Genomic DNA, 13,375 nt, shown 5'->3' on the forward strand with positions numbered 1-13,375 from the left:
AAGATTTTTCTTGGGTATGGACTGTGCTATGTATCCTTAGGTTTAATTTGTAGGTAAAAAATTTCCAATATTCATTACATCCATTGTTTCTCCCCAGTGCTAGTACTCTGATTATTATTTTTTTTTTTTAAGGGATGACTCTGGCCTAAAAGCATTCCCACATTTAACACATTCCTAGGGTTTCTCCCCTTTGTGAGTTCTCTGATGCAGTGAGGTTAAATTTCCTATAGAGTTTCCACATGTATTACACTCACAGAATTTCTCCCATACGAGCAATCTGATGTCTAACGAGGTGAGCCTTTCCAAAGGATTTTCCACATGTGATACACTCATAGTTTATCCCCTGTTTGAGTATTCCGATGCTTAGTGAGGTGATCCTTTCTATAGAAGGATTTCCCATATTTATCACACGCATGGGATCTGTTCCCTATGTGTGGAGTCTGATGTTATTTTTAGGATTGATTTCCGGCTAAAAGCTTTCCCACATTTAATGTATTCATAGTGTTTCTCCCTTGTGTGACTTCTCTGATGCCTAGTGAGCGTAGCCTTTCTATAGAAGGATTTTTCACATTATACTCATAGGGTTTCTCCCCTGTATGAGTAATATGACATTTTGTTAGTGATGACTTCTGGCTAAAAGCTTTGCCACACTCAGTGCATTCATAGGGTTTTTCCCCTGTGTGTCCCCTCTAATGCCAGGTGAGTTTAGCCATTGTAGTGAAGGACTGGATACATTTAATACACTCACAGGGTTTCTCCCCAGTGTGACTTCTTTGATGATAAGTGAGGCAACTCATTCTAGAGAAGGATTACCCCCATCTATTCCACTCACGTGGTTTCTCACCTGTATGAGTAGTCTTACTGTATTTTTAGGGATGACTAATGGCTAAAAGCTTTCCCACATTCAATACATTGATGGGGTTCTCCCTAGTGTGAATTCTCCACTGCTCAATGAGGTTAGGCTTTCTATGGAAAGAACACTCATACAGAGTTTCTCCCCTGTGTGATAAATCTGATGTCTAGTGCGGTCAGCCTTTCTTTTTCTTTTTTTTTTTTTTTTTTTTTTTTGTCTTTTATCTTTTGTCTTTTCAGGGCCATACCCATGGCACATGGCTAGGGGTCAAATTGGAGCTGCAGCTGCTGGCCTACACCACAGCCACAGCAACATGGGATCTGAGCCCCATCTGCGACCTACACCACAGCTTACAACCCAGATCCTTAACCCACTGAGCAAGGCCAGGGATTGAACCTGTGTCCTCATGGATACTGGTCGGATTTGTTACTACTGAGCCACAACAAGAACCTCCCCCTTACATCTTCTTTAGATAAATGTCCTTTAGATAAATATCCATGTCCTCATGGTACTAGTCAGGTTCCTTAACCATTAAGCCACAACAGGAACTCCGAGATCAGCCTTTCTGTAAGAGGATTTTTGACATTTGCTACACTCACAGTTTCTTACCAGTGTGAGTAAGTAATCTGATGCTCAGTGAGCTGAGCCTTTCTATAGAAGGATTTCCCACATTTATGACACTGATGGCATTTCTCCCTTGTGTGAGTACTCTGATGTATTTTTAAGTATGACTTCTGCTTAAAAGCTATACCACATTCAATACATTTATAGTGTTTCTTGCGTGTGTGAGTACCTTGATGTCTTCTGAGGTGACGCATGTAGGTAAAATTTTTATAACATTCATTACATGTATAACGTCTCTCGCCTACCTGGGTTCTCTGATGCAGACTGAAGTATGACTGAGTACAAAAAGTTTTGCCAAACTCATTATATTCACAGAGATTCCCCCCATGTGAGTTATCTGATAATAGCTGAGGTATGACATGTGGATAAAAGTTTGCTCACATTTATTACATGCTTAAGGTCTCTCCCCACTATGAGTTCTCTGATGTCCAACGAGGTATGCCTTCTTAGAGAAGGGTTTTCTGGGTTCCTGTCAAGACACAGTGGAAATGAATCTGACGAGGAACCAAGAATGAGGTTGTGGTTTTATCCCTGGCCTCATGCAGTGGGTTAAGGATCCAGTGTTGCTATGAGCTGTAGGTCACAGTGTAGTGTAGGTCACAGATACGGCTTATATCTGGTGTTGCTATTGCAGCTGTAGCTCTAATTAGACCCCTGGCCTGGGATCTTCCATATGCCGCAGGAACGGCCCTAGAAAAGTCAAAGACAAAAAAACAAACAAACAAACAAAAAAAACCAATAATGCCATCTGCAAGTACACGGACAGACCTGGTGATTATCATACTAAGTGTAATCAAGACAGAAATGCAAACATCTAATAATATCACTCAAATGCGGAATCATAAAAAATGATACAAAATAACTATCAGTTTTGTATTGCTCTCTTTGAAGTATCACAAGGAATTAGAAATTACCTTTTTACAATCATTACTAAATGCCTCAGAACAGTAATAACTAGTCTATCCTGCTAGATATTTGAGACTTTCTCACGCTGCCTATGAATACATCTGTTCAATACTTAATGCACTCTTTTGTGACAGAGTTTAAGTATATATGCCTTCTCTTGATCCTACGATATACCAGTCTAGTTGTGAACAACCTTTTTGCTTTCCTAATGGCGGCACTAAAACTCAGGTTTGTGGTCTCTCTCTTGCTGCAGATTCAGGCAGGCTTTCTGCACATGCTCACTGGCATCTACCAAAGCCTGCTCTTGCCAACACCCTGCAGAAAACATACAAAGAGCTAGTCACAAGGTGGAAGAATGTGTGGGTGAGACACAGTGAGCACAAGGGATGCCCATGGGTCAGTTTGAAAATTCATGTGAGGCATTCTCAGCAGTTCAAGGAAAGGCTTCTCGATGGAGGCCACAAGATACTAGCACAATCATCACCCTTTAGTAGTTCTGTGGCATGGTATCTTTAGGTATGACTTCCAAAAGCTTTCCCACATTCAATACATTCATAGTGTTTCTCTTAGTGTGAGTATTGTATTTTTAGGGATGACTTATGTCTAAAAGCTTTCCCACACAGCATACATTCATAGGGTTTCTCCTCTGTGTGAGTTCTCTGATGCTGAGGAAGACTTTGTACAGCAGGATTTCCTTCCCTGTGTGCATAATCTGATGTCTAGGAAGGCCATCATTTTTACAGAAAGATTTTCCACATTTATTACACTCCAGGTTTCTCCTCTGTGTGAGTTCTTTGATTCCTAGCAAGTTTAGACTTTTGATAGATTTCCCACATTTCTTACACTCTTATGGTTTCTCCCTTGTGTGAGTTCTCTGATGCATATTTAGGGATGACTTATGGCTAAAAGCTTTCCCACATTCAATACATTCATGGGGTTTCTCCCCTATGTGAGTTCTTTGATGTCTAGTGAGGTTAGACCTTTCACAGAAGCACTTCCACATTTATTATACTCATATGGTTTTCCCCTTGTTTGAGTTCTCTGATGTGTATTTAGGGATGACTTAAGGCTAAAAGCTTTCCCACACTCAAGACATTCGTGGGGTTTCTCCCCTGTGTGAGTAACTTGATGTCTAGTGAGATGACCCTTTGTATAAAAGGATTTTCCACATTTGTTATACTCATAGATTTTCTCCCCTGTGTGAGTTCTCTGATGCTTAATGAGGTTAGATTTTTCAAAGAAAGATTTCCCACATTTATTAGACTCATATGGTTTCTCCCTTGTGTGCATTCGATGATGTACTTTTAGGGAAAACTTAAGTGATAAAAGCTTTACCACATTCAAAACATACATGGGGTCTCTCCCCTGGTGAGTTCGCTGATGCTCACTGATATTAGGAATTTTATAGAACGATTTTCCACATTTGTTACACTCATAGAGTTTTTCTGTGTGAGTAATGATGTCAGCCTTTGTTACACTCATGGCATTTCTCCCTGTGTGAGCACTCTGATGTATTTTTAAGTATGACTTCTGACTAAAAGCTTTCTCACATTCAATACATTCACAGGGTTTCTACACTGTTGCAGTTCTCTGATGTCTTCTCAGTAGATACCTGTCGGTAAAATTTCTCTCAATTTCATTACATGCATAAAGTCTTTCTCCCCTGTAGAAATTCCCTGATGCAGATTGAGGTATGACTTAGTACAAAAAGCTTTTCCAGACTCATTACATGCACAGGGGTTCTCCCCTATGTGAGTTCTCTGATGATAACTGAGGCATGACATGAGGGTAAAAGTTTGACTACATTTATTACATGCATAAGGTCTCTCCCCACTATGAGTTCTCTGATGTCCAATGAGGTACGCCCTCTTAGAAAAGGATTTTCAACATTCTTTATATCCAATGGAGTTCGAGTTTTCTGAGGAACACTAAAGGCAGTCTGAGAGTAAGTTTTCATTTCATAAGATGTCATGACAGAAGCTCCCTTTTGTTACACTGAGTTTTCTGAGGAAAACTAAAGGCAGTCTGAGAGTGTGTAAGATTTCGTTTCATATGATATCATGACAGAAGCTCCCTTTTGTGACAAGTTTCTGGGATTCAGTTAGGGCTGAATTAGGGCTTAAGGTACTTCCAATTTCAAAGGGCTTTATTTCTGAGAGAGTGCTCTGATGTTCTAGGCACTGTGGCATCTGGCTCAAAGTTTTCCCACTTGTTGCTGTATTCTGAAGTTGAGTAAAAAAGTATTGCTGCAGGAGTTCCCGTCGTGGTGCAGTGGTTAACGAATCTGACTAAGAACCATGAGGTTGCGGGTTCGATCCCTGGCCTTGCTCAGTGGGTTAAGGATCCGGCGTTGCCATGAGCTGTGGTGTGGGTCGCAGACTCAGCTTGGATCCCGCGTTGCTGTGGCTCTGGTGTAGGCCGGCGGCTACAGCTCCGATTGGACCCCTAGCCTGGGAACCTCCTTATGCTGTGGGAGCAGCCCAAGAAATGGCAAAAAGACAAAAAAAAAAAAAGTATTGCTGCAAATGTTTTCCTTGACTTACCAGGCTTTTCTCTAAGAGGGTATCAAGGTTGAAGTCTTTTAAAATAAAGAAAATAGGAGTTCCCGTCGTGGCGCAGTGGTTAACGAATCCGACTAGGAACCATGAGGTTGCGGGTTCGGTCCCTGCCCTTGCTCAGTGGGTTAACGATCCGGCGTTGCCGTGAGCTGTGGTGTAGGTTGCAGACACGGCTCGGATCCTGCGTTGCTGTGCCTCTGGCGTAGGCCGGTGGCTACAGCTCCGATTCAACCCCTAGCCTGGGAACCTCCATATGCCGCGGGAGCGGCCCAAGAAATAGCAACAACAACAACAACAACAAAAAAAAAAAAAAAGTAAAATAAAGAAAATAAAAATGCCTTTGAACCTTATATGCATTTGTTACAGTATGCAGCCTTTCCATATATGCCCTATATTGACTATTTGGTTTCTACCCACCAAGTCTTCCCAAATAAACTGCAAAGGTAATTTCTCTATGAGAAAAAGACAGCAAAATCATTAGGATGATCACTACACAGCTGGCACTTTAGAAATAATAACATGAACAGTAAACAGACAACACAATTCTCAAAGTGGTTCACTTAGGAAACTGCAAAATGAGAGACTGGGATGACTCATTATGACCAGCATGTAGAACTGCAAGAAAAATCAGTCAATAGGGTTTTCAAACAATATACCAGAGAAGGGACTGGGTTGAGGAAGAAATCAATGTCTGGGTCCTTTCATTATAGTGGTAGGAATCCTATTAGTTTACAACCCTCCCAGTGCAGGTGCCTCTTTTCTATTCTAAACATCAAAACTAAAATTAATTCATAAGTTCCCTGATTTTCTCTTGATTAAAGAAACAACTCTATACCCGAAGATCTAATTTTCCTGGAGTTATTCATAGGAATACAAATACACAAGAAGTGTGACGGAGATAAGTGGAAAAATCATATTATTAACTGGAACGAATTTACTTCTATAGATTCTAATGCATTCCTTTATCAGAACTGTTATAACAAACTTCTCCTTAGTATCAAATCATAAGTTTCTCCTTTCAATATGATTACTTATTCTGCTGAAATCAGCCTTAACCAGGACTAGTCTATATGTAAGTATTCCATCTCCGGAACTTAAAGTTTCTATTAATGAGATCCTTCAATACTACGTTTCAACCTGTTTCTAAATACTATTTAGAAAGATGTTATATACATTTCTCATAAAAATTTCTATCGTTTGACTCCTCATACATAGGCTATTTCCACCTATGTTAAGTGCAAGCACTATGCTAAAATCTTAAGTTGGCACCAAACACACCACACACATTAGCATCATCAACCTTGTCCCTTCCCCCAACCCCAACTTCAAACACATTAGATATTCCAACCGCCATGCCACAAATTCACAATATAGTCCAGTCTTCCCTGGCCAGAGTATTTGTCGCCTATCAGTGGTTCCTTAACAATGACATTTTTTTTTCCATTTTCAACAATTTTCTTCTACCCACATCCTTTTCTCTGAGCAAACCTACAAAGACTAGTCAATCATCTAGATATTTTCTGAGGTAATGCTATTCTCTAAATTTAACCAAGAAAATACTTTCTTAGTTTTCCACCACTAATTTATACCCACAACGACTACTCATCTTCACAGTGAATACATGAAAAGAACACAGGTACAATGAGGCACACACATTTTTAAGCAAATTACTACCACTCATATCAGGCTGTAACTTCAAATTCATGGCATGTTCACAAATTTTTAGCTATCCCTAAAATAATGGTTTTGTCTTTAAAGTGAAACCATTTTAGAACATATACATATTTATATATATATATATATATATATATAGGTTCAACTCAGGCAGCTTTGTAAACCTTATATATATAGGTTCAACTCAGGCAGCTTTGTAAACCTTAATTTAAAACATTACTATCACTCTACGAGTATTTTTGCAACCCTCTGTGATATAAACTAAATTAATAGTCCTTAAAAACGTAGTATGCTTGAGAGTCACCCAGACACTCTTGGTTACAGTGGCTCAGATTAAACACCAATATACGTGATGACTCAGAACTTAAAGAAATGTGACTGGTGCATCAATAAATATGCAATACCTCTCTGCTATCTGACTCTTACTGTCCATCCAATGTAACTGTACAGTATTAATTATATATTACTTCTAACAGGAGACAAGAATAAAATACGGAAAAATATTTACATAATACATACACACAAGCACTAGTTTTATTTATATCTTAATTTGGGTATGTTTCAATGTTTTAGGATACTTACTAGTCAACAAGCATCCAGCTGGAGTTTCCTCTTTTCTATTTTAAGCATCAGCACTAAAGTTAATTATAACTGCTCTGATTTCCTCCTGATTAAAAAAATAATTCTATACCTCATGCTCAAATTTTCCTGGAGTCATTCACAAATTACAAATGCACAAGAAGTCTAACAGTGATTAAGTGATAAAACCGTATTTTTACCTGGAAAGTATTCACTTCTATAGGCTATGATGCATTCCTCTACCAGAACTATTACAACAAACTTCTCTTGAATATGAAATCATAAGTTTCTCCTTTCAATATCATTTTTCATTCTACTGAAATCAGCCTTAACCAGGACTAATCTATACATAAGTATTCCATCTACTTCTGAACATATAATTTCTATTAACTGAGATACTTTAATATGTTTTAGGTTGTTTTAAAGACCTATTTAGAAATACCTGTTATATGAATTTCTCATAAAAAGTTCTTTACTTGTTTGACTACTCTTACCTAGGCTATTTTCAACTTCTACGTAAAATGCCACTTCTATGCTAAAACCTAAGATGGCACTGAACACACTGCTCTAAATACCACAGTGCCATCATTTTGAAAAACCTACCCCTGCCACCCAATTTCAGACACATTAGATATTCCAGGTACCATGCCACAAATCCACAGTATACTGGAGTCTAACCTGGCCAGGTATTTGTCTCCTGTCAGTGGTTCCTTAACAACAGTATTTTTCACTTTCAACAATTTTTTCTACCCCACACCCTTTTTCAGAGTATCCCTACATTCCAACTTAAGAACTAGTCAGTCATCTAGATATTTTTGAGGCAATGCTATTCTCTAAACTTGACCAAGAAAACACTTAAGAGTTTCCTGCTAATCTACACTTGCAATGACTTCTGCCTACAGCATTCACCTTCACGATGAATAAATGGAAAGAACACAAGTACAATAAGGCACACACATTTTTAAGCAAATTACTACCATTTAAATCAGGATTCATCTTCAAATTGATGGCATGTCCACAGATTTTTAGCTATCTGTAAAATAATGGTTTCATCTTTCAACTGAAACCATTTTAGAACATGTATCTACTTCATGCAGCTTTGTGTTCCTTAATCTAAACCAGAACTCTCACTCTGTGACTCTTTTTGCACCCCTCTGTGGAATATTTAGTATTTTATTCCTTAAATATTTAGTATACTTCAGAGTGGCCCAGACCACTCTAGGTTACACTAGCTCAGATTCAATGCCAATATTCCTGATATTTCAGAAATACCTGTCCTACCTGACTCTACTGCCAATTCGGTATAACAATACAGTATTAATTCTATGACATCTGACAGGAGGCAGAAATAAAACAGGGCCTATTATTTTTGAGTTCATTAAGACACACCAAATAATTTACACACATGCACACAGATTTGTGTATATCTTAATTAGTGCATGTGTCTATACTTCAACATTATGGTTTCAAATAAGAAAATACTATTCAGTTTTGAATGTTTCTGACCATTATTTATATGAAATTTTTCTACCTGTAGACTTTTGTTGATTTCCTATGCATCATTTTCATAGAACATGGTTGCCCTGCACTGTATAATGAATGTTGCATTATATTGCTATATCATGATTTCATTTTAATTTCACTAGTAAATAAGTATCCAGGTTCTTTCCAAATTTTTGACTTTTTAAAAATGTTGTATGAAGAGAGTCTGATTTTTTCTCCCAGTAAACCTGGGAGTGAAACTGCTGAGTCATGGTGATCAGATATATTCAACATCTTTAAAGAAAACGCTCCTCTTCCTTCCCAAATAGTTATACTAATTAATACCACAGCCTGTCTTGTAGACGCTTTCCTGCCTGATATCCTCTTACTTTTGGTATCATCTGACTTCATGTTTGAAAACTGAGTGGGTATAACATCATACTACACTGTGATATGATCTGAATATGTACTAGCCAGATTACAAATATTAAGAATTTCTGGGAGTTCCCATTATGGCTCAGCTTAAAGAAGCCAACTAGTATCCATGAGGATGCAGGATGGATCCCTGGCTTTGTTCAGTGGGTTAATGACAATGGCTATTTTCACCTGTGGAGTAGGTCAAATTCAGCTCAGGTCCCACACTATTGTGACATGGGCTGGCAGCTAAAGCTCAAATTCAACCGCTAGCCTGGGGTCCTCCATATGCCATAGGTATGGCCCTAAGAAGAAGAAGAAAAAAAGAATTTGTTTCATATATGCCATTAATTCCCTTCACTGAGAAATGCCTGTGAGCTCCCATTGTGGCTCAGCGGGTTATGAATCTGACTAGCAACATGAGGATGTGGGAAAGGATTGTTTTTACAATAGGAAAGTTGGGAGCCTCACCATGGCTCAGTGGTTAATGAACCTGATTAGCATCCATGAGGACTCAGGTTCCATCCCTGGCCCCACTCAGTGGGTTATGGATCCAGCATTGCCGTGAGCTGTGGTGCAGGTCCCAGATGTGGCTCAGATCCCAAGTTGCTGTGGTTGTGGTGTAGGCCAGTGGCTACAGCTCCGATTCAACCCCTAGCCTGGGAACTTCCATATGCTGCAGGTGCAGCCATAAAAGACCAAAAAAAAAAAGAAGATAACTTAAGATCTAAATTCTTTATTTATTACAGAAACCCAAATCCTTTCTGAGGTATATTTGTAATAAATATCATCTCCCAATATTTGATTTGTCTCTTCACGGTTATAAAAGTATTCACTCTAGCATAAATATACATACAACTCTTTTGTCCATGACAACAAACACCAAAGAGTGGCCACTCATGAAAATATCATCCATCTAAAGAAACAGAACATGAGTGGATCAAGAGAAACAGCAGGCTTTACTTAAGCACAAGTTTAAGTCACACTACTCATAAAAGTTATAGTAACTATTTGCTCTTATTTCTGTACTGTTTTACAACTCTCCATTTGAAGCCTTTGAAATTTGCTCATCAAGAAAAAACATATCCATATATGGAGGAGGAAGATCTAACAGAAGCAATGAGATATAATCCTAATTTTTTTCCATCGTGAAAAGAAAGATATCAAATACATAGTTTAATGTTGACAAATCAAGTCATATTTGCTATTCAAAAGCTAAAACTTAAACTATTAAAGAAACTAAAGTTGAGTGTTAAAATGCGAGAAGGAAGAGAAAGTGAGCAATTTAATTTCAGAACTGGTTACACCTCAAGTGATTAGTAAGAGATACTATCTAAATAGATGATTAAGCAATGTTTCTGTAACATTTTTTTTTTTGGTCTTTTTGCCATTTCTTGGGCCGCTCCTGTGGCATATGGAGGTTCCCGGGCTAGAGGTCGAATTGGAGCCGTAGCTGCCAGCCTACGCCAGAGCCACAGCAACGCAGGACCCGAGCCGCATCTGTGACCTACACCACAGCTCACGGCAACGCCGGAATCTTGACCCACTGAGCAAGGGCAGGGATCGAACCCGCAACCTCATGGTTCCTAGTCGGATTCGTTAACCACTGCGCCACGATGGGAACTCCTCTGTAACATTTTAAACATACAGCATTACAGAAGTAATTGCTAATGAATCAATACAGCATTTCAGAGTATCTGCCAATCAATCCATATGAATAAGCTAATGTCAACTATTCAAATAAAATACTCTTAGGAGTTCCTGTCGTGGCTCAGTGGTTAACGAATCTGACTAGGAACCATGAGGTTTCAGGTTCAATCCCTGGCCTTGCTTAGTGAGTTAAGCATCTGGCGTTGCCATGAGCTGTGGTGTAGGTCACAGACTCAGGTCGGATCCCACGTTGCTGTGGCTCTGGCATAGCCTGGGAACCTCCATATGCCACGGGTGCAGCCCTAGAAAACACACAAAAAAGACAAAACTAAAAAACAAAGAAAATACTATTAGACTGTATCAAGGACATGGCTAAAATTGAGATAAAAGAATGTATACATGTATGTGTAACTGGGTCACCATGTTGTATAGTAGAAAATTGACAGAACACTGTAAACCAGCTAAAATGGAAAAAAATAAAAATCATTATATAAAAAGAAATTGGAAAATTAAAAATCTAAAATTGTAAATTAAGTAAACATTCAAAATAATTCAGGATTCACTGATCTTAGTGAAGGTCAGATTCAATTTTTCAAAGCTAAAATCAACGTTTCGTGTAATACCAAACAAAATCTCATGAGTATTTTTTGGAAATTATCACCTCATTATTTGAACTTGTTATAAAGGTGCTGTAATCAGTATGATATGGTACTGGTGTAGACCTCATTAAACAAGCTACAGAAATAAGAGAGAAATGAGTAAATACATGATTTACTGACTCTTAACTTCTAAGGGAGCAGGACCTAAAGTGAAGAAAATCATCTATGTGAAAGATCATTAAGTTGCCACATTTGAATGGAAAAGTTTATATGATTTATATGTAAAGTTATTATCTATGTATTTGGATTTCTATCTTCCATTTTACTCTGTGTAAGGTGAGAACATCAATGGGCTTATATCCCTTTATCTAAACACTCCCTTACTACATTATATTAGGACTACTCTTTCTAAGTTTCAAGATGCACTCTTAAATCAGAAGAGTGTTTAAACTACTGGATGGTGTCCACCTCTAACTGACCACTTTGGATCTAATTTCCCCTAGAGACCAGTCTACAGTACTTAACTCACCTGCATGGCTCCTGCTTGGAAATTCTTCCTCTAACAACAATGGACCTTTTCATTGCTCCAACTTGACGACTACCTCTGGTTTTGTAAAACTGCATCCTGTAAATGGGAAGTAATTTAGGACTTAGATTAGTTGCACTGACTTTAATGCATATGAATTTGAAAGACCAAATAGTTACAGGAACAGCATAGTGATGGTGGTCATTTGACGTTTCCTTTGGAGAGCAAATAACAAAAACATTTTTTTTTCAAATCTCAACATACACTGATCTCCTTAAACTCCAGAATCATAAAGACACATTACCTGGATTCTCCATGTACAGGAGTTTAAATAAGGCTCTGAACAGCAACTTCCAATCATGGCCATGACAGTGTAAGAGGAATAATGTAATATGGAAGAAAATTGGAGATCCTACAAAATCAACAAAATAATGACTTTTGGACATTACACACAAAACACTGGGAGTGGATGACAAGGATCTTGGAGAGAAGGGAAAGAGAGAATTTCTAGATTATGGTTCAGATAGAAGACACAAAATCAGAGCCTTCTGATCTCAGTAACTATGAGGCAATGGTGGGAGTTCAGGGAAGCCCAAACAATTAGACTTTCAGGGGAAAGTGAAGTTCCTGCGGTGGCACAGCAGGTTAAGAATCTGGCATTGTGTCTGTGGTGGCACAGGTTCAATCCCCAGCCTGGCACAGTGGATTAAGGATCTGGCACTGCCACATCTTTGGCATAGGTCACACATGCAGCTTGGATTCACTACAAGGCCAGGGAACTTCTATATGCTGTGAGTGTGGAAAAAAAAAAAAATTAAATTAAAAGTGAAGTCAAAAATTTCACTGATAGAAAGCCGTGAAGTTTTAACAAAAAAAAAAAAATCACCTTGAGTAAAAGTGGTATATTCCCATAAGAAAACTTCTAACAATGGAGGAAAGAGAACCCCAATGCCATACATTAAAAAACTCCTAAAGCACACACAAAGACATAATGTTTGGAAAGAAAGATAGAGATGGACTTAAGATGGTGGAGTAGGAGGGCCAGAGCTCATCTTTTCTCATAAGAGCCACAATATTACACCCAACTGCTAAACAACCTTCAACCAAAAAGACTGCAAACCATCAAAAAAGATATCCTACTCCAGAAGATAAAGACCGTAGAAGGTGCGATTATACAATAAAAGCAAGCCCATATGCACCACATGGGTGTGGCCCACAGACTGGAAAGCACCTGTACCTCAGAGGCTCACCCATGGGAGTGAGAGTTCTGAGCTCCAAGTCAGAACTTTATACCTAAAAAGAGAGAGGGCTCAATAAAATCAGAAATGAGAAAGAAGTTACAGAGTTCCTGTCGTGGCACAGTGGTTAACGAATCTGACTAGGAACCATGAGGTTGCAGGTTCGATCCCTGGCCTCACTCAGTGGGTTAAGGATCTGGCGTTGCTGTGAGCTGTGGTGTAGGTCTCAGACACGGCTCGGATCCCGCACTGCTGTGGCTGTGGCGTAGGCC

General features: G+C 38.8%; 1 protein-coding gene across 1 annotated transcript; it reads right to left on the minus strand.

The window, feature by feature from the left end:
- Positions 1-3,182: 3,182 nt before the first annotated feature.
- LOC100623270 (uncharacterized) lies at positions 3,183-11,874 on the minus strand. Its single transcript, XM_084995449.1, has 3 exons — positions 11,869-11,874; positions 9,947-10,006; positions 3,183-3,955 (listed from the first exon to the last, which is right to left on the minus strand). The coding sequence occupies exons 1-3, from the start codon at positions 11,872-11,874 to the stop codon at positions 3,329-3,331; spliced, it is 693 nt and encodes a 230-aa protein (XP_084851575.1). The 3' UTR covers positions 3,183-3,328.
- Between the last annotated feature and the right edge of the window lie 1,501 nt (positions 11,875-13,375).

This window comes from Sus scrofa, chromosome 14 (assembly GCF_054392235.1).
Source record: "Sus scrofa isolate SSC_HxYL_T2T_F1_AM1 chromosome 14, Sscrofa_HxYL_maternal_Yorkshire_Landrace_v2.0, whole genome shotgun sequence".
Taxonomy (NCBI): Eukaryota; Metazoa; Chordata; class Mammalia; order Artiodactyla; family Suidae; genus Sus; species Sus scrofa.

Coding starts and splice junctions, on each gene's coding strand:
- LOC100623270 (XM_084995449.1), bottom strand. Junction 3,956..9,946: donor TTGTCATGGACAAAAGAGTT/GTATGTATATTT, acceptor GCAACAGTGTAG/AAACCCTGTGAATGTATTGA.